The sequence below is a fragment of the Mytilus californianus genome, unplaced genomic scaffold (genome assembly GCF_021869535.1).
Source record: "Mytilus californianus isolate M0D057914Y unplaced genomic scaffold, xbMytCali1.0.p SCAF_2, whole genome shotgun sequence".
NCBI lineage: Eukaryota > Metazoa > Mollusca > Bivalvia > Mytilida > Mytilidae > Mytilus > Mytilus californianus.
In genome coordinates this window covers 52,999,576-53,022,057 of record NW_026262668.1, presented here as the reverse complement: position 1 = coordinate 53,022,057, position 22,482 = coordinate 52,999,576, and the positions used below count along the sequence as shown (strand labels likewise).

At 32.1% G+C, this 22,482-nt stretch overlaps 1 protein-coding gene and 1 long non-coding RNA gene across 5 annotated transcripts in view; both read right to left on the bottom strand.

Annotated features, from left to right (window-relative positions):
• Positions 1 to 22,482, bottom strand: part of LOC127730032 (uncharacterized) — an 88,198-nt gene that overhangs the window by 35,897 nt on the left and 29,819 nt on the right. The gene's annotated exons all lie outside the window — the stretch shown is intronic.
• The window catches only part of LOC127730013 (band 7 protein AGAP004871-like), a 69,815-nt gene that overhangs the window by 31,209 nt on the left and 16,124 nt on the right, over positions 1 to 22,482 (bottom strand). For 2 of the 4 annotated variants that reach the window (XM_052238058.1, XM_052238057.1), the window contains exon 2: positions 1,139 to 1,257. In XM_052238058.1, coding sequence (XP_052094018.1) covers positions 1,139 to 1,257 — 119 coding nt within the window. Of the gene's footprint in view, positions 1 to 1,138; positions 1,258 to 17,103; positions 18,418 to 19,598; positions 19,701 to 22,482 lie in introns of those variants that run through there. The other 2 variants (XM_052238056.1, XM_052238055.1) reach the window with 2 other exon arrangements.

Here is a 22,482-nt window from a genome sequence, read left to right as displayed (position 1 = left end):
AGGTTTTGAAGAAAAAAATATGTTGATCCTTTACTTGACCCTTATTTAAAAAAATCAAAATTAAAATAATTTTCTACCTAAGAATATATCATCTCCTGAAACACATATACATGTACTTCTTTCTTTGGCCTAATTTGCAAAATATTTCATTAAATCCAAAATATTGACACAATTCTTCATTTCTGATTATTTCTACCAAAATCAATACATTCCATATATACAAATTAATTAGTTAAGAATAAATGCTAACTACCATCAGCCAATGGACAGTCATTTCAGGTTTTATATATATGAAAGTTCAATGTAATATAAATTCATCATAGATTTGCTTACTACAAATCAATAACATCCATTTAATATGCCTTTATTATTTCTGATATACACTATCAAAAATATTTTCAGCAAAATGCAATTTAATTGAAATTTAAGTGAATTAAGCTCATTATCAACATTTTCAATACCAATAGTATTCTTGTCTAGTAACAGATGCTGCCTTTACTTAGTTTTCGATCCAACTACATACGTGAGACGAGTGCTTTATGTCAATTAGATGGAATAAATCAACTGAGACAAAAACTTGCATTTGTGTCATGATGTCGTATATTTTGTGCTGACATCATACACATTTGTCCTATATTTCCTCAAAAATAAATTTTTTTTTATGTCAACAACAAAAAGTCCTGTTCGAAAATTAATATAGTTTTATGCAATTTTAGTAGGGCAGACATATATCTAGGACTTTTTTGTTAATAGAGAGAATTAAAATTGAGAAATTAGAGATATGTTACTGCAACAGCTGAACAACAATTTTTCACTCTAGGTTGTTGTTGATATAAAATTGTGAAATTTTCTCATGCATCTTGGTACACAGCAGTGCATAAATGTGAATATACATGTATGCCCTCTACCCCCTCCCCCTGGATCTGCCACTGCTCCCAATGATTTCACACCCACATTTCAACAGTAAATGACTGCTTTCATGTATATATATACATCCTGGACAGCCAAACAGATGCCCCCTTGGTATGGGACATACTGTCTAACGAGAGAATTCAAGAGGTATAACCCCATTTCTGTACATCAGTCAACCTTTAGGGTAGAGTGTTTGGGTATAGTCAGTTATTGTATAAATACCTACCTTTATACTTAAACACATAGAGAATGGAAACGTACAAATGATAAGAAGGATTGACAGAAACCATAAAATATATCCGCAACATCCAACGCTTCCTCCAGCTTCAGATCTGTCTGATCCCACTATAAAATAAAGAATAACAATATATACATAAAAATGTTTGAGTATACAAAGGAAGACATGTGTCACAAGGTTCTGCTGCTTCAGATCCCCAGGATAAGTAACAAGAGTGCACACGCTGAAATGTCTCACCTTCTTTACTAATCATTGATATTATGTTGATAGTCCTAAATATAAAGCTTTACTACAACTATCACATATACTTAACATGATCCAAGAAAATGAGGTCAAGGTCATATAAACCAAACAAGAAATACATGCACACCTTACAATCATTCAATATACTAGATATAGTTGACCTATTATTTATAGTTTCTAAGATACAGACTTAACCAAGAAAACTAAACATTGACCAATGAACCATGAAAATGAGGTCAAGGTCAGATGAACCATGCCAGGCAGACATGTACAGCTTGCAATTCTTCCATACAACAAATATAGTTGACCTATTGCTTATAGTATTAGAAAAACAGACCAAAACACAAAAACTTAACACTGAGCAATGAACTGTGAAAATGAGGTCAAGGTCAAATAAAACCTGCAAGGCTGACATGTACATCATAAAATATTTCCATACACCAAATATAGATGACCTATTGCATATAGTATTAGAAAAAAAGACCAAAACTCAAAAACTTAACTTTGACCACTGAACCATGAAAATGATGTCAAGGTCAGAAGACACCTGCCAGCTAGACATGTACACCTTACAATCATTCCATACACCAAATATAGTAGACCTATTGCATACAGTATAAGAAAAACAGACCAAAACACAAAAACTTAACTATAACCACTGAACCATGAAAATGAGGTCAAGGTCAGATGACACCTGCCAGTTGGACATGTACACCTTACAGTCCTTCCATACACCAAATATGCTAGACCTATTGCTTCTAGTATCTGAGATATGGACTTGACCACAAAAACTTAACCTTGTTCACTGATCCATGAAACGAGGTCGAGGTCAAGTGAAAACTGTCTGACGGGCATGAGGACCTTGCAAGGTACGCATATACCAAATATAGTTATCCTATTACTCATAAGAAGAGAGAAATTAACATTACAAAAAATCTTAACTTTTTTTTCAAGTAGTCATTGAACCATGAAAATGAGGTCAAGGACAATGGACATGTGACAGATGGAAACTTCGTAACATAAGGCATCTATATACAAAGTATAAAGCATCCAGGTCTTCCACCTTCTAAAATATAAAGCTTTTAAGAAGTTAGCTAATGCCGCCACCGCCGCCATAGCCGCCGCATCACTATCCCTATGTCGAGCTTTCTGCGACAAAAGTCGCAGGCTCGACAAAAACTAATAAATCGTAAAAATCCAATACTGTGGACTCATTATTATTCATGGAATACAAATTTTAGTGGGGTTCGTGGGTACAGGTGAACCACAAATTTTAATGTTAAACGAATTACAAATTTTCTAAAGGCTTGAATGCAGCCATTGCAAATTAAACCAAGAAATTAAAAATATCCAAGAAAATGCAAGTTTCCTCAAGCCACGAAAAATTGGTACAGGAATATAAATTTTTTTACAGTGCTCTATCCCTCATCAGATTCTACATCATCACCGTCATGACTAAATATGTCATCATGGGTTCAGATCAAATAGACCTCAATTCAAAAAAAATTAATGGAGAATGTGCCCCCGCTTGCATACAACATTATAAAGGGACATAACTCAAGAACAATAAAAGTGAGGCTACCAAAATTTGTACTTGATCTGAGTTTTGTGGAAATAAGTATTGTTGAAAGGTTTCATAATGTTTGGTTGGGGAAAACTTAAGTTACAGAACGGAAACTAAAAATTTTGCAATTTTTTTCGATTTATAAAGGGGCATAACTTGATAATGATTAAAGTGATGCCACCAAAATTCAACTTGATCTCTGTTCTGAGGTAAAAAGCATTGTGTATAAGTTTCATAACATTTGGTTGAGGCAACTTAAGTTAGAGAACAGAAGCTAAAAATTTTGCAATTTTTTGGTTTATAAAGGGGCATAACTTGAGAATGGTTAAAGTGACCCCACCAAAATTCAAACATGATCTTTATTTTGTGGTAATAAGCATTGTGTATAAGTTTCATAACATTTGGTTGAGGCAAACTTAAGTTAGAGAAAGGAAACTAAAAATTTTGTAATTTTTCCATTGATAAAGGGGCATAACTCTAGAACGGTTAGAGTGACGCTACCAAAATTCAAACTTGATCTGTATTTTGTGGTCATAAGCATTGTGTATAAGTTTCATATTTGGTGGAGACAACTTAAGATAAAGAACGGAAACTAAAAATTTTGCAATTTTTCCATTTATAAAGGGGCATAACTCTAGAACGGTTAAAGTGACGCCACTAAAATTCAAACTTGATCTGTGTTTTATAGTAATAAGCATTGTGTATAAGTTTCATAACATTTGGTTGAGGCAAACTTAAATTAGAGAAAGGAAACTAAAAATTCTGTAATGTTTCCATTTATAAAGGGGCATAACTCTAGAAGCAAACTCAAGTTAGAGAATGGAAACCAATTTTGGGACGTATGGACGTTCTTACGTATGTACGTAGGTACAGACGGACAAGGGTAAAACTTAATTCAGGGGCGGATCCAGCAACTTTTAAAAAGGGGGGGTTTCCAACCCAGGATAAAAAGGGGGGGGGGGGGGGAGGGTTCCAACCATATGTTCAAATTCAAAAGCAATGATCGTCAAAAAAAAAGGAAAGTTCTAACCACCAGAACCCCCCCACTGGATCCGCCACTGAAATTCATAAATTTTTGCAAGCATTTATTAATGCTGCATACATCTATATATAATAATACAAAATATTATAGTGAAACTTTTTTTATGTGAAAGCAATCCCATCACAATTTTTTAAAGATTATGATTATAAAACAGCAAACTGATAGAAATTTTTTTTAAATGTAACAATTTCCAGGATTTACTTAAAAATTTACTATTGAAACTAATTAAGCTTGTACACTTCATAAATAAGCAACATTATGTGTACATGTAGCACCACTTTTGATTGGATGATATTTTAGGCAACATTTCCATGGTTTACTGTACAGTCATTCCTTATTATATTATATTACTCAACCTCATATAGATCACATTTTATATTACAAGATTCATCATTAGTTTCAGAATCCTAAAGATATATTATATATATTAGCTTATTGAGCTTTGAAGGGGATTTACAATTCTGGAAGAGGTATACATACAAAGGGTAAATTTTAAAGAAATACCAAAAGCTAATATTTTAGACTTTTTTTTACTCTGCCTGAAAATTTATTGGTACAGCTAGAGGCAATGACGAGGTGCTCAGGTCCAAATGTTGTGAATTCATTTTGATATATATGTATATGTTAAGGATGGGACATTTACAGTCGGTGATATGAAAAATCTCAATACTGTGTTCTTGGTGATTTTTTACAACTTAAATCATGGTGATTGCAGGGTAAATTCACTATGAAATTATATCTCTCTGTACATGTATATGAGATATGGTCATAAATTTCAGGGTTATCTGTGACTCTTAATCACAAGCAATCCCCCTGTTTGGCAGTAATTCACCACCAGCAATCACTCTGTTTGGCAGTGTCCACCCTGTTTGGCAATGATTCATCACCAGCAATCACCCTATTTGGCAGTGATTTGACACCACCAGCAATCACACTATTTGGCAGTGATTCAACACCACCAGCAATCACCCTATTTGGCAGTGATTTGACACCACCAGCAATCACCCTATTTGACAGAGAATCACCACCAGCAATCACCCTGTTTGGCAGTGATTCAACACCACCAACAATCACCTGTTTGGCAGAGATTCACCACCACCAATCACCCTGTTTGGCAGAGATTCACCACCACCAATCACCCTGTTTGGCAGAGATTCACCACCACCAATCACCCTGTTTGGCAGAGACTTACCTCAAGCAATCACCCTATGTGTAATGTACGCATGGAATTATCTGTGAGTTAATCCTATGTTTCCCTACATATTTCTGGTCAGGGAATTGACAAATAAGATTGCTAGCTTTTAACATCAGGAACTAGGGAGTTATGTATTGGGGAATTAAGGATTTGGCATAAGGAGTTTGGGTAAATGAACTGGAGCTTAAAGGAATTATACGGAACAATTTATTGATTTCTTGTCCACTTTTCATTATTAAACAAGAATTGCAATTTAAGCCTTGATGAAATTAGGATGGAAAATATGGTTGGTCTACCTTTTGAATCCTTACTGAGAAAATCCTTTTCAATTTTCATTCATAACAGTTTAACATTTCTTTGTACTAAATCATTATATCATAAAATTTTAATTCAGAAATTGAAATTTCTATACTCCTTCCCTAATCTCTGTATTTATCATTAATGAACTTGGCTTCCCACAGACATCAACACAGATCCCTAATGACCACACAAATGATTGAAGTAATATATCAATAACATAGCATCATGACGAATTATGATCTATTAACTAGAACCAATTTCTAGACAATCAAGATAAAACAAAGTCTATTGACAGAACCAATGTGTAAATGGGTAAATCCTTTTAGAATACTGTCCTACTTTGTAACGTGGATTCAATCCATCTCTAAATGATACAATTAAAGAAATTTAGCATGAAAATTCTTTTTTCTATTGTGCATTTTATCTTATATATTGTACTTTTGCAAAATAATTTACTTCAGGAAATGAGCTGATCTAAATATTTTAAGATAAGGTTAATGCAGGATAAATGCACATTAGGCAAAAAACTATATAAATGACTTAAAGGAGGTGTGGGCTATATGTCAATGAGACAGCAACCTAACAACATCAATAAGACATCAATGCATGGCTATACTTAGAAGAGAACAACAAAAAATACTCAGTTTCAAAAAGGTCTTCGCTGAAGTACAACTGTAACAACCACTCATTCCTAACTTATCTAAAATGTTTATGCATTACCATGATTTTACAAAAATAATGATCAAGCCAACTACATAATTTATATGGCGCTCATTAAAAAACAAGTGAGCAGTACCCTTTTTTTAAAGAAATGATGTTTGTGTAACTTAATCATTAATCAGCAATCTTTGTTGCTTGCATTAAATCTATTTAACTGAGTCTGACTGACATTTTTCATAAAATTTATTTTTTCTGTATGCATCTTTTATTCTGTCTTTCGCAAATGTCATTTACTTCCAACCTATCTAGTGAAACTCAGACAAATCTAACATCAAAAACACTAGAACACATGTGAAATAATTGCAACAGCTTAATGTTGTAAGAAATCTAATGAAATTAACCAGCTGTAAGAATATATAGTTTTTGAAATAATGCAATTATATAGATTGTTTATATCTTCTTATATTTGAGAGATTAACAGTAAAAAAAATGAGATGAATCTACCATTCAGGGTGGCAAATAAAAACTGTTTTCTAAATAGAACAGACAACACTTATCAGCCAAAGAAAAAAGACAAAACCAGTCCAGAGTACCTAACACAGAAAACTAACATTTGAGCAACAAAATACAACAAGGAAACAGGAGTAAATGGACTTTTCTGCACATGAGGATATATTTTGTTCCTAGATATATATTTTCATATAGTACCCAAATTTTTTATGTTTTTAACTATTATGTCTGTTTGTTTTGCTCACATATTGTTGTCAATATAATGGAATTCTATGTGACTGTTATACAAGTGAAAAGTAAAATCACAAAAATACTGAACTCCGAGGAAAATGCAAAATGGAAAGTCATTAATCAAATGGCAAAATCAACTGATAAAACACATCAAACGAATGGACAACAACTGTCATATTCCTGACTTGGTACAGGCATTTTCAAATGTAGAAAATGGTGGATTGAACCTGGTTTTATAGCCCTAAACCTCTCACTTGTATGACAGTCGCATCAAATTCCATTATATTTACAACGATGCGTGAACAAAACAGACATAATAGGTAACATTGTCAAAATATGGGTACAGCAGTCAACACTGTGTCACAATCTCAAAACAAACAAACATTTAACAAAGAAGCACAAAAAGCATCTATCAAATTTAACAACCACATTCATTGCATACTTATATATGTATTATAAATCAACCCATAAAGGATTAAAATATTTAAAGTCCTGTGACTGCATTCACATCTACTCTTAGTGTAGAGTCGCGTGTAATTGACGCCAGAAAATGTAAAGGTCACACAGGAAGAAATATAAAATAATTTTGTCATTCAAAGTATTTTCAAAAATTATAATTTCACATGGGGAATGGTGGTAAACCTGGGTTGAAAAATCAAAAGTTTTTGTTAGAACTAATTTCAGAAAAAGACCGAGATTTAAAATTATCCAGAAGTTCTTTAGAATTTTTAAGAATCCACATATGGTTAATACCACTACGCCAGTAAAATAATTTTGTCGTTCAAAGTATTTTCAAAATTATTATAGAACAATAGCATAATGGTATTATAATAGAACAATAACAAAAAGGTGGAATCTTTTAAAGTACAGAGCCACGTCATATGTACCAAAGAAACACATAAAGTGACACACGTACAAAACACACCAGCAAAAATGAAAGATAATACAAACACATTGATGAGATGTATTTAGTACCGAGCCACGTCAAATGGATATCACAGAAAACAGACCAAACAGTAAAAGTAATATTAATATTAGAACAAAGACAAATAAAAGAACAATATAACATGTTATTAAGCTGATAAGCAACGTCAGTATGCAGAATCTATACATCAAGACCATCATGTGATGAACTTTTTTAGAAAAAGGACGAAACGTTCTTTGAAATACCCCTGGTTCATCAACTTTCTACTCAGACACCGGTGACGTTTTACAAAGTCTGAGTAGGAGCTGCAAGCTCTTGAATATCGAATAAGTTGGGAAATGTATATCCCATATGCAGGTGAAATTGGTATATTGCTACTAAGGTAGGGGAAATTGATAATTTCAAAATTAAAATCGTCTCGTTTGTCATAGATTCTGGTATTGAGATGACTGTGTATGTCAAATTTGAGGTATAAGTCTAAAAATGAGGCGGAGGAAGCCGTGTCAGTGTTGTTTCTTTAATTTCTAGTTCTGGGGGATATATTAATGGAAATAATATATATGAGAGGTTTAGCTAACTATAAAACCATGAGGCTTAATACACCATTTTCTACATAAGGAAATGCCTGTACCAAGTCAGGAATATGACAGTTGTTTTCCATTCATTAGATGTGTTTGAGCTTTTGATTTTGCCATTTAATAAAGGACTTTCCGTTTTGAATTTCCCTTGGAGTTCGGTATTTTTGTTATTTTACTTTTTACATATATCAATTATTCTAATTATTCTTAAAAGAAATGTTTTACTTTAAAGTCATCATTTCTATACATTTGTATTGATGAAAACTGCTCAATGTTTCTTCTAGGTGTCAAAAGAAAATCATATTTCTGACATAAAATAAATGTTATATTGATGTAAAAATACCCACGCACCTAAATCAACATGAAGTCAGACACTTTCAAATCTCACATCAACTAGAGTAATTTTTTTAATAATACTTCCCAGAGTAGTCACTTAATAAGAACCAGGCAAGTAAGAAATAAACAAATTACCATGAGGTTTGCAAGATCACAATTGTAAGACTTCATTCTCTCCTTACTTAATAACATACATTTTTTTTTAAATTTAAAATTTAATTTTTCTAAAAACAATACTCACTTGTTTATCTATGAAAATTGACACAACAAATATTGTCCTAAATCTTATTTCATCATCTACTTGAACAGAAATCAATTTGCCATATAACAACAAATAGTGATGTGAAATGGCAGGGGATCAATTAATTCATAGAACTGTTGATATAAAGAGGCTCTACATCTGGTCACAGACAACAAGATTAAACTAAAGAGGGTCAATATGGGGCCTCAGACAGCAATATATATATATTTAATAATAATATTGAATGCTGGTATTCATCCATACATTACATTTTTAAAAAGCTGAATATTCATAATTTGGAGGTAAAGCTCAACTTTTTTATCAAGTCAGTTAAGCAAAAACTTTGTAATAGTTTTGTAAAATTTTGGAACACAAAAAGAAGAGATACAAAGAGTAGTAAATTAGATACTTATTTCAAACTTAAAACTTGTTTTTCGAAAGAAATGTAACTATCTTTAAACAATTTTCAATTGAGAAGTGCCATATGTAAAATCAGAATCAGTGCACATGATCTCAAAATAGAAAGAGAAAGGTATAAAACTTTATATATAGAAAGAGACCAAAGGCTTTGTAAGAAATGTACTCTAAATCTGGTTGAAGATGAACAACATTTTATTACTAGTTGTCCAGCATACAATAATGATAGGGAGATATTTTTCAAGGAGATAAACTGTATATGTCCCAATTTTATATATCTTTCAAATGAGGCAAAATTTGTTTGGTTATTTACTAATGAAAATTTGTATATACTTAAATATTTAGGGAGCTATATTATTACATGTCTAGATGTTAGACGAAATGTTAATTAATGTATGTAATAACAATGATAATTATAATGATTTTATAGTTCTGATCCTGCCTGGAATTAAATGTATGTGATTTTTTATAGAATGAAGATACTAACATCTGTCTGAACTTTTTAATGTTTCATTTTAATATATAAATTTGTTTTTTTCTGTTACAAATCATGATGTATTGTTTTATGTGTACATGTTATGCTGCCCATCAATGGCCCTTGATTGGAATAATAAATATTCTTATTCTTATTCTTATTCTTCTTATGTGGGGGGGGAGGGGGGGGAGGGAGGAGAAAAACTAATTCAAAATTTTCTATTCTTGTTCTTGTATGATATCGAAAAATTTGTTTTGTTTAGTCAACAACAAAAAATTTGTCCTCAGAACCCACACAAACACACACAAAAGATGAATGGTGGTAGTCTTAAAGTTATAAAATCAGAAGTCAAAGCCCCCTATGGTGATGACATTATGATGATATAGTCTATAATGAACTAATCACTCATGCATACAGCTTCTGTTCATAAGACTTATATTGATGATATCATGTTTCAATTTCATTATTGTATTGCATCTATAAATAACATTTCTTCAATAATTGTGAAGTCATCCAGAATAGATCCAACTTGTTCTGAAATTCCACTGACAACAAATTTACTAAAAGATATTTTCCAGACATCTTTAGAGTGGTGACATACTTACATGTACCTAAAAATTCTCTCTTCAATTTTGCTGGAGGAAAAAATCGGTACAGATTTCAAAATTTTGCAGACAATTAATATATCTTAAACACAATTGTGACTTCATAATAAAGCTAGTAATTAAGTGAATTAAATTCCAACAGATGAAAAAAAGTAAAAAGGATTATAAAACAAACTATTTAAAATCTTAATCACAATTGTGACTTCATAATAACAACAGTGCACACACTGAAATGTCTCGCCTACTATACTGACCATTGATTTTATGTAGATAGTCCTATATTTAGTTTTACTACAAGTATCACATTAACATTTTTGTTTCAAACATAGTAGTATGATTGAATATGGGATATAAAAGATCATGTTTTGTTTCAAATATGATCGAATTAAAAGGAGTACAAAATATTCTAATATCAGAATTTTTTGTTGTTGTTGTTCCGTTTTTAATTTATAGGTTTATGATAAAGGGCACACACTTTGTGGAAATTCTATATTGACCAATGAACCATGAAAATGAAGTCAAGGTCAGATGATACCTGCCAGACATAAACACCTTACAATCATTCCATACACCAAATATAGTTGACCTATTGCTTAAAGTTTAAGAACAGACCAAAACAAAAAAAACTAAACATAAGCAATTCATGAACCATGAAAATGAGGTCAAGGTCAAATAAAACCTGCCAGACTGACATCTACATTGTAAAATATTTCCATACACCAAATATAGTTGATCTTTTGCATACAGTATAAGAATCAAAGCACTGTAAGCGCTATAGGTAGTTAATCAAAAACCAAGGCAAAAGTAATGATGAAAACAGTGGCAGTGTTACTTTGTTTATCACAACTTGTTAAATCTCATGTATCAGATTTTTTTTTGAACATGCACTGATTTCCAATATCCTACACACTTTTCTCTAACAATATACCATTTGTTTTTAAACGTTTATCATTCATTTTTGAATTACTTAAAAATATGTATCCTTTCGATGATTGAATGTGTGAAAAGAAGTATGTACACTGTCCAAGGTTAGGGGAAGGTTTGGCGCCATTAAACATGTTTAACCCTGCCAGATTATGTGTGTGCCTGTCTCAAGTCATTCAGTGGTTGTCATATGTTGCTGTATATCATATTTGTTTTTCATTATTGATTTGTACATAAATCAGGCCGCTGGTGTTCTTGTTGGAATTGTTTTACAATTGTCATTTCAAGGCCTTTTATAGCTTACTATGCGGTATGGGTTTTGCTCATTGTTGCAGGCCGTACAGTGACATACAGACGCTAAATTCTATCAACTTCTCAATACACTGATGAATGAATTTAAATTATGCAGGAACAATGTCATCAGAATTACGGTGTTCCACAGTGGTGTATAGTTTAATTCCACTATGTACTAAGAGTTTTCATATGCCACATTAGCATTTTTAGTTAGATCAGCAGGTGCCACTCAGTACACAAACTGATTTAATAATACTGGGAACAATCTGAGGTGGTGTAATTTAATTGTTTATCATGCATGGATCATATTACACAAAATGCTGATGTTGTTGGCCTAGCAATGATGCAACATATTTATCTTTTAATTTTCTTTTACATTATTGTACTTCCAAGTGTCCAATCTATTAAATTTACATCAAATTATTTACAAATATTTTGTCTGTTTTTTTTTAATATTTCTATAGTCTTCATTTCTTACATACATAAAACATATTTCATGTATCTGCACAATGTATCATCATAATGAATTCAAACTACCTTTCTATAACTGATAACTGGGTGTACTTCTTATATATATATTAATAGTGTGCAATAATACAATGTATCTCCCTCTTTGTAGTAACAGTTACACAGTCATATCATAGTTCTGAAAGTATCTGTCATTAGACAGCCTCTAAAAATAGCTGGACTGTTACATTTGTCTGACTAGTCTTCATATGATAAGACCTGGTAAAAATCTTCATAGTACATGTACTTTGATCATTTCTGTAGATATACATGTATAAATATATCCAAAACATCATAATGGTCTCGAGTTTCATAGCTGTCATGGAATTTTTTTTATGACTAGTCAATGCAGCTACTAGATAGAATCATGTATTGTACATGTATGTCTTGTCACTTCTAGGATATTAAAGCCAAGAATTTGAATCTAGCTGAAATAAAAACAAATACAAATATTTATATTGTTTATTAAGACATACAATCATGATAAAATATATTTACATAAGTTTTGTCCATGAAATTGAAAAGAAATCGTCATGGGATATAAGTGTCAGATCAAAGTTTGATTTTTGACAAAAAGATGTGCAGATTGAGAGATAAAATTTTGTTAAATTTAAAACATGCATTTCATTTAATATATTATGTTCTAGTTTGCCTCTGTTGTAAGTTGACACATGGTCTCTATTAGGTCAATCAGATAGAAACATTGTGAATTCCAAAATTTAGTAGTTAATGTTGGTATGAGTTGACTTTTAGTGGTACGAATTGAAATGGTACGAGTTTGCATTAGTATGAAATGAATTGCTTTCCTGGTCAATTTAAATTCTACAGTACAAAAGTTATGAGACACAAATCAGACAAAGGGTTACTATTACAGGGATCAAAGGTGAGGTCTGATTGACCTTTCTTTAGTAAATGTAAAGGCTCAGAAATAAAAAAGTTCTGGTTTAAAAAAAATATCATAAACATTGAAATGTCAAAGTCTGACCACAGGCACTTGTTTCTATGCATGGGAAGATCCACTATCATCTTATATGTTGAGCTCCTAAATATACATTGATACTGGATCTTCCCATGGATAGAAACAAGTGAATGAGAGTCGGACACTGGCTTCATGTCATGATCATGATGATGTGGACCGAATTCTTCTGTCCGCATATATTTCCCAATTCACATTTGCTTTTTATTGATTTTCGCTGATTTTATACATTTTCAGACATCCGTACCTATATACAGTCAGGGGCGTTACTTAAACAAGTTATTTTTTTAAGTTACTTATATAAGTAATTTTTGTTTTTAAAAATAATAAAATTACTTAATAGAGTTATTTTAAATTTCAATAGAAGCATAGACTAAATGTAGTTTTCATGAATTTTTACATCATTTTATATCATAAAATAAAGAATTAATTAGATTTGAGAGGAGTATAGAGATAAAGGGTTACTTTAAAAATAATGACAAAAATATTACTTGAATAAGTTATTTTATACATTTTTGAAAAAAATAGTAATAACACTTATTGAAGGAACATATGTAATTGATTTTGGTTACAAGTTATAAATAACTTCAAGTCTTAATTAATTCACAAGTATCTATCTATTTATATCAGTCTACCTTCAAGATTTTGGAGGAAAATGATAATTTAATAGTCCCATGAGACCAATCTTTGACCCAGAAGCGTCAGTATGAAAGATAAGTGCATCAGAAAGTTAATTAGTGTTTCAGAAGGATTAGATTTTATACTTCATGGGAAAATTAACCAGATGACTGTGAAAATTTGTTAAAGCTACTACAATCTGTATAATTGGACACCTATAAAAATAATATTCAGAAAAATTACTTATATAAGTAATATTTAAAATAGCCTCGTTTTCAACATTACTTGTATAGGTAATTTTAATTGTTACTTATTTAAGTAATGCCCCTGACTGATATACAGTAATATATAAACAGTTTTTCTACATTTCCGTGTGCCTTACTATGATCAACGATCTTTCTGAGTCTAAAATCCATATCACATTCTACTTTCATTCTCGGCAAGTTTGTTGAAAGGGTCTCACTAATTAGAGACAAGACGCGTCAAGAAGCGACAAGAAGCGACAAGAAGCATCAAGAAGTACGTAGTGCTACCAGGAACATATATACTGTTCCCAGGTGCTACCAAATATAACATTATTTTAAACCTTATAAAACAGAAAATGATCAACTGTAATTAATTGACTTTTCTCTAAATGTATTGTTTTAATAGTATATAAACTTTCTTGTCGCTAAATGTGTCTTTTTGTCGCTAACATTTTTCTTCTTGTCGCTACTTGTTTCTACAATTCTTCTTGTCTCTAATTAGTGAGACCGTCTTGAAAAATATCGACTAATCAACGTCGATTTCCGGTTTATTTCATTCATAAATAACAACAACAGTATAATTTAACAAGGTCAGTTATGTGATAAACGGAATAATATAAAAGGAATTAAAATGTGCATATACATTTAATTGAAATCAATTAAAAAATCACAATCATCTCAAACAAAAAGAATATCATAATAAACAATAATTACCTTTCTATCATCAGAATCCTCCAAATTTAAAAGATACGTTTCGTCTTCTAAGTTAAAATTACCGCCAACTTAGACTACTGTAATTCCGTGTTGCCGCCAAACAATGTTCCTACGCCTTTTGCCATTTGGGAAATGTAAACGACTTGTATTTAGAGATTTTCGGCGATTAAATATTTCATACAATTGTTCTTTGACATCTTAACCAAAAGCACACGGGATAATAAACAATGTGCGAATTTCTATAGAGCACTATTTCCTATGTGTAACGTCAATTATTTTACGTTGTTCGACAATTAATTAAGGTTATTCTGGTCATATTTTTTGTATTCCAGAATTAAAAGTATGAAAAAAGTGTCCAATTAGTTATAAATAACCTATTACCCTGCTAGATAACAACAATGGCACCTATTTCAGTATTCTTTGAGAAAAAAGCAAATCTAGGGTGCTAGCATATGGCAGCTTAACTGCCAAAAAACAGACCAATACACAAAAACTTAACATTGAGCAATTAACCTTGAAAATGAGGTCAAGGTCAAATAAAACCTGCCAGACTGACACGTACATCGTAAAATATTTCCTTACACCAAATATAGTTAACCTATTGCAACAGTCCAAAACAAAAAAAAATGCTTCGCTGAGCGCAGCTGGATACGACCACAGAGGTCCAACCCTGAACAGTTGGGGCGAAAATGGACACAATATTAGCGCTTGATACAGGTCTGAATTTGGATTGTAATTAAATATTTGACACATAATAGGTTTCTGACACCGAATAACTGTAGTCAAAGGACTTAGAATTGGTTATAAAATTTGAATTTATATTCAATTTTTTGCTTTTGTGCAATACACTATGCTGTTGCGAATTGACACCCCCCCCCCCCCCCCCCCAACAAAAAAAAATAATTAACAAACCCTTTTTTTTTTGCTTTTGTGAAATACACTATGCTGTTGCGTATTGACCCCCCCCAAAAAAAAATTTTTGTTATTAATTTTACCCATCCCCCTTTTTTTGGCAAAAAAAATTGCCCCCCCCCCCCAATTTCTTTTTTACCTCCCTCCCCCCCCCCCCCCCCCCCCCCCCCTTTTTCCAAAAAAAAAATCTTTCCCTCAAGATATGGTCATAATCTCAATTCAAATTTCGAATGGAGTTTGCAACCATAATTACCAATTTAAATACATCACAAATAGATAGTTCAAAAGCAGTGTAAGGGAGGTAATCCAACATTGTACAACATTGTACAATTTTGATTTTGGATTACCTCCCTTATACTGCTTTAAAATTGTCCATTAACCAGGAAACCCTTGTTTTTTCCCCTTTTTTGCCCCTAATTCCTAAATGGTTTGAGCCATAACCCCCCAAAGCCAATCCTAACCATCCCTTTGTGGAATGGAAACTTGTGGTATAATTTCAGTTTGTCTTTTTATTTTTGGCCATGGCGTCTTGTCGGTTTGTTTTCGATCTATGAGTTTGACTGTCCCTCTGGTATCTTTCGTCCCTCTCCTTTCAGAGAGATCCATACACTTAAACACAAGTTATTGTCTGGAAGTTACAAAAATGCTTATTTTTTACCCCTTTTTCCTTAACTGTTGGTACCATAACCCCCAAAATCAATCCCAACCTTCCTTTTGTGGTATTGAACCTTATGGTAAAATTTCATAGAGATCCATTCACTTAAACTAAAGTTATTGTGCCAAAACCCATGTGTCTTCGGACGACGACCACGCCAACGTCATACCAACTAAACTAAAACCACTGAACCATGAAAATGAGGTCAAGGTCAGATGACACCTGCCAGTTGGACATGTACACCTTACAATCATTAAATACACCAAATATAGAAGACCTATTGCTTATAGTATCTGAGATATGGACTTGACCACAAAAACTTAACCTTGTTCACTGATCTATGAAATGAGGATGAGGTCAAGTGAAAACTGTCGGACAGGCATGAGGACCTTGCAAGGTACCCACATACCAAATATAGTTATCCTATTACTCATAATAATAGAGAAATTAACATTACAAAAAATCTTAACTTTTTTTTCAAGTAGTCACTGAACCATGAAAATGAGGTCAAAGACAGTGTACATATGACAGACGGAAGTTCATATCATAAACCATCTATATACAAAGTATGAAGCATCCACTCTTCTACCTTCTGAAATATTAAGCTTTTAAGAAGTTAGCTTAAATGCCGCTGCTGCCTGATCACTATCCCTATGTCGAGCTTTCTGCGGTTGCAGGCTCGACAAAAACATAGAGAATTTAATTAAAACAAACCAAAAAAGAACAAAATGGTAACAAAAACAAACGATTTTTACAATTTCTTCAATACAGGGCACAATTACCTACCAGTATGATGAAAGCCTTGAGTTTCAAATCTATTCCCCCCAAATCTGTTCCTTAAGTTGGAAGTTGACTCTACTGTTACATCAGCTGTGTCTATAGGTAGTTTTTCTTGTTCAAAATAACCTTGACCTTGTGAATCAGGCTGTATCAAATCAATGGAAGACTCATCTTTAACTAACGGAACTTCTTGTTCTTTGTAAAATTTATCACTATTCCAAGATCTATTCTGATCAGTGGGAGTTTCTCTTTTCAAATCGGTTGTTCTTAAATTTTCTTGTTCAAAATAACCTTGACCTTTCATGTCGGATTTCATCCATTCAGAGGATGATTTATCTTTAACTGGTGGAATACCAGGTTCAGTATAAAATGTCTCTTCCATCTGTCTTGGTCTACTTTGAATTTTGTAAGTTTCGAGAGAAAAACTTTCCCGTTCAGAGTTGTCATGATCATGTGTGTCTTGCCATGTCCATTTATTAGATGGGTCAACCAATACTGGAACAGGGGGAACTTCCTGTTCACTATAAAATGTTTCCTCTCGTTGTCTTAGTCTAGTTTGATTGTTTGCAGTTGTTCTTACAGGAATGTTTTCCGACACATCTGTTTCAAATATTTCCTTTGTGGAAAATTCATCATCTAAATCTTCCCAATTGTTTTCAAACTTATTTACATTTACATAGGTCACATAAGGGTTATTACCATGGTTACCATTTTGTTCCTTTGGTAACCCCACACTTTGTAAACCCTGAACTAGCCCACTTCCTTCACGAAAAACTGGCAGGGTTGACCCATGACCAGAACAAACATTCAAAGCCATGTTGAATTCAAACTAAAATCCTCATCCACAACGTCAAAACCTATATTTCTTTTAATCCGCCAAAGAAACAGTTTTGAGGTGGTTGTTCACACATTTTTACTACATATTCAGGTCATTTTCAATAGACAGTATTAAATATGTCCAAATATAAACGAAATAAATCATTACTTAGTGAATTTAAAATACCACTTCTTATTCAAAATGTCACACATTCTGAACTTTTAAATGTATTCTAATCCAACCATTCATGACTTCCATAAATTCAACAACAGGCAGAGCGAGGAATCAATTTCAAGAGATACTGAGGTTTGTCATACTCTTTCTCTCACATATATATGATATTGGTTTTCTAGCAGTACATGTTTATTTAGATAAACCACTATCCTACCACCTATCTGTAAATATTAACTGTTTAATCCTTAATTAATGACCTTACATGGTTTATTTTATATAAATCAAAACTGAAGTTACTGTATGTACACAGGTAAATTATGATGTAGGTGAGTACATCTCATGGATGTATTTTTAATCACCTAGTTAATTGGATGAGAACATGTTATCTGAGACTACTATAAGTTATAGTAGTCTCAGATGTTATGAACTGATGAAGGCAAACAAGAATGATTGTCATGGATCGGTAGTTTTGTGGATATTTTTCCTTACTATCGAGGTAGCTCTAAATAAGAAAATAAGGTTTCCAATATCAATCGTGCATTATTTTCTGTTATACATAAATATTCCTTTACAAATTTGCATAATGACTGAGATATCAAATAATATCTAAAAACCATTTCCATGAACAGATCATAAGTATTCATGTAGGAACATTATTTGCTTCTGACAACAAAAAAGTTTTAAAACTATTACATTAAATATCCAACTTAATTAGAATTACAATACAGGAAAGCCTCAATATTTTAAAGGATTATTCAGGTATTATATAGACAAAAACAAAGCAAAAAGGTCTAGAAAGCTTAATGGACAAACAAAATAAAACATTATTTCTGTAACCAATTACTTGTTTTTAATAGAAGATTAAGTCATGTTTAATGCTATATGTATCCAAAAATTTCACACATAAAATTTATTCAAAACCAAAAGCCTCATGCATGATCTTATATATCTTTAATAACCTTATTTTTTGTCAAAAAACCTGGATAAAAACAGGTTATTCCTTTCATTTTCAGTGTCAGGGTGAATTCAACAAATTGAAGGGGTAGATAGCTTTGAGGAGGGGGGATAATTTCTTATTACTATCAACACTCATGTCAGTAGACTAGGCGGTCCATTTGTGCATTCCCCATCTCTTGTAGAATGCCCTCCCTAAAGGAAGAACCTCCTAATTTGATGTTACATGACCAATCATTTGAAGCACATAAAACAGAGTATTATAAAGATGGGTATGGTTAAAACTGAAGGGAAGAGAATAACTAAAGAAATTGCTGTTGTTGAACCTGATCTGTAAATAGGTCACAGCCTCTCAAGCTGACCTTATAATGTTGCAGTAGGTGGTTTACTATATAGAGAACTTGACTTTTTTGTCAGGTATTAAAATCTGTACAAGAAAGGGATAATTAAACAGTTGAAAATTCTTAAAATCACAACTTTTTAAATTTTAACTATGAATATCTCATACTTAAAACCAAATAACATATTAAGATTAAAAAATGCATGGTTGACTTACTTCCTAAACTATCTCCTTTAAGGATTAGTTGTCTACTAGATGTCAATTCATGATCAGCCATTTCAATTTTTAAATACAATGTATTTCTAAATTTATGTTTACATCTTGTGACTGGTCTATAAATAGAATATATTTATTGTAGATACATGTAATCAATATCTACCTAAATATGTGTTTATCAAAAAATTAGCCAAACAAACAGATTTTTTTTTATTCATGAATTATATATACCATAATATCCATATATATGTATAAATATATATTACTGCTGAATTAATCGGAGCAAATGAAACAAATTGCCATGCATTGCTCAAAATATTCACACAATCAAAGCCTAAAGAAAATCCTATACATGTTAACTTGTATTTAAGCCAGTGGTAGGATGGAAGGCACTCAAATTAATTAAATATGAGTTGTTGCATTTTCCTTAGAATTTTGTAAGAATTATATAAGTAAAAATCTAAATTATTACACAGGTCTGTAGAAACATAAGTCCAATTAAAGTTTTGGCAATTTATATCAGTTTTTACCTTTAGTTCAATGAATTTTTATTGGGGAATAGTTTAAATATTTTTTTTTTACATTTTATTAAACTGGTGATATATACGATATCCCATTACATGTGAAATCTATATCACCAGTTTAATAAAATTATAATTAATCTTCAAATGTTTCGATTACTTGAAACATTATTCTGAACTCAATTTATATTTCTTGCACTATTTTTTAATAAAATGCTTCGCTGGGCGCAGCTTGATACGACCGCAGAGGTCGAACCCTGAACAGTTGGGGCAAGTATGGACACAACATTCAAGCTTGATACAGCTCGGAATTTGGATTGTGATTAAATATTTGACACAGCATAGGTTTCTGACACAGAAAGAATGTGGTCTAAGAACTTGAATTTTTTTAATTTACCTATTATGGTCCAATGTCCAAAATCAAAATACATGGTTAGATTCAGCATATCAAAGAACCCCATATATTCAATTTTTGTTGAAATCAAACAAAGTTTAATTTTGGACCCCAACTTGGACAAACTTGAAAACTGGGCCCATAATCAAAAATCTAAACACATGTTTAGATTCAGCATATCAAAGAACCCCAAGAATTCAATTTTTGTTAAAATCAAACTAAGTTTAATTTTGGACCCTTTGGACCTTAATGTAGACCAATTTAAAAACGGGACCCAAAATTAAAAATCTAAATACACGGTTAGATTTGGCATATCAAAGAACCCCAATAATTCAATTTTTGATGAAATCAAACAAAGTTTAATTTTGGACCCTTTTGACCTCAATATGAACCAATTTGATAGCGGGTCCACAAATAAAAAATCTAAATACATGGTTAGATTCAGCATATCAAATAACCCCAAGAATTCAATTTTTGATGAAATCAAACAAAGTTTAATTTTGGACCCTTTTGACCTCAATGTGGACAAAGTTGATAACGGGGCCCAAAAATCAAAAATCTAAATACATGGTTAGATTCAGCATATCAAAGAACCCCATATATTCAATTTTTGTTGAAATCAAACAAAGTTTAATTTTGGACCCCGATTTGGACCAACTTGAAAACTGGACCCATAATCAAAAATCTAAATACATGTTTAGATTCAGCATATCAAAGTACCCTAAAAATTCAATTTTTGTTAAAATCAAACTAAGTTTAATTTTGGACCCTTTTGACCTTAATGTAGACCAATTTGAAAACGGAACCAAAAATTAAGAATCTAAATACACGGTTAGATTCGGCATATCAAAGAACCCCAATAATTCAATTTTTGATGAAATCAAACAAAGTTAAATTTTGGACCCTTTGGACCTCAATGTGGACCAATTTAAAAACGGGGCCCAAAATCCAAAAACTTAATACACGGTTAGATTCAGCATATTAAAGAACCCCAAGAATTCAAGAATAAAACCCCATTGAAATTGATCAAGAAATAAGCAATTTATACGAAGTATCTTCTTTTGCACAATACTGTGCAATTGAATATTTCTTGCTATTGTGCAATACTGTACAATTGACAATTTCTTGCTATTGCGCAATATTGTGCTATTGGATATTTCTTGCTATTGCGCAATACTGTGCAATTGAAGATTTCTTGCTATTGCGCAATACTGTGCAATTGAAGATTTCTTGCAATTGTGCAATACTGTGCAATTGAAAATTTCTTGCTATTGCACAATACTTATTATATAATAATTTACACATCCTGTTTGGTGTGTATCTCCTACCATATCATTATTATTTGCTTTTAAATATTAATCAGAAATAACCAACTTAAAATGGAAAATTTTAAAAGAAAAAAAAAAGGAAAAAAAGAAAAAAAAAAGAAAAAACCCCCCCCCCCCCCCAAATTTTTTGAACCCCCTTATGATTCATCACCCCCAAACTCAATCCCAGCCTTCCCTTTGTGGTATGGTACCTTGCAGTACAATTTCAGAGAGATCCATACACTTGAACACAAGTTATTGTCTGGAAACTAGAAAAATGTTTATTTTTGGCCCCTTTTTGGCCCCCAATTCCTAAACGTTTCGGGCAATTACCCCCAAACTCAATTCCAGCTTTCCCTTTGTGACACGGAACCTTGTAGTACAATTTCAGAAATATCCAAACACTTACACACAAGTTATTGTCATGAAACTAGAAAAATGCTTGTTTTTTGCCCCTTTTTTGGCCCCTAATTCCTAAAATTTTGAGGCAATTACCCCCAAAATCAATTACAGCCTTCCCTTTGTGATATGGAACCTTGTGGTACAATGTCAGAGAGATCCATACACTTACACACAAGTTATTGTCTGGAAGTTACAAAAATGCTTATTTTTGGCCCCTTTTTGGCCCCTAATTCCTTAACTGTTGGTACCATAACCCCCAA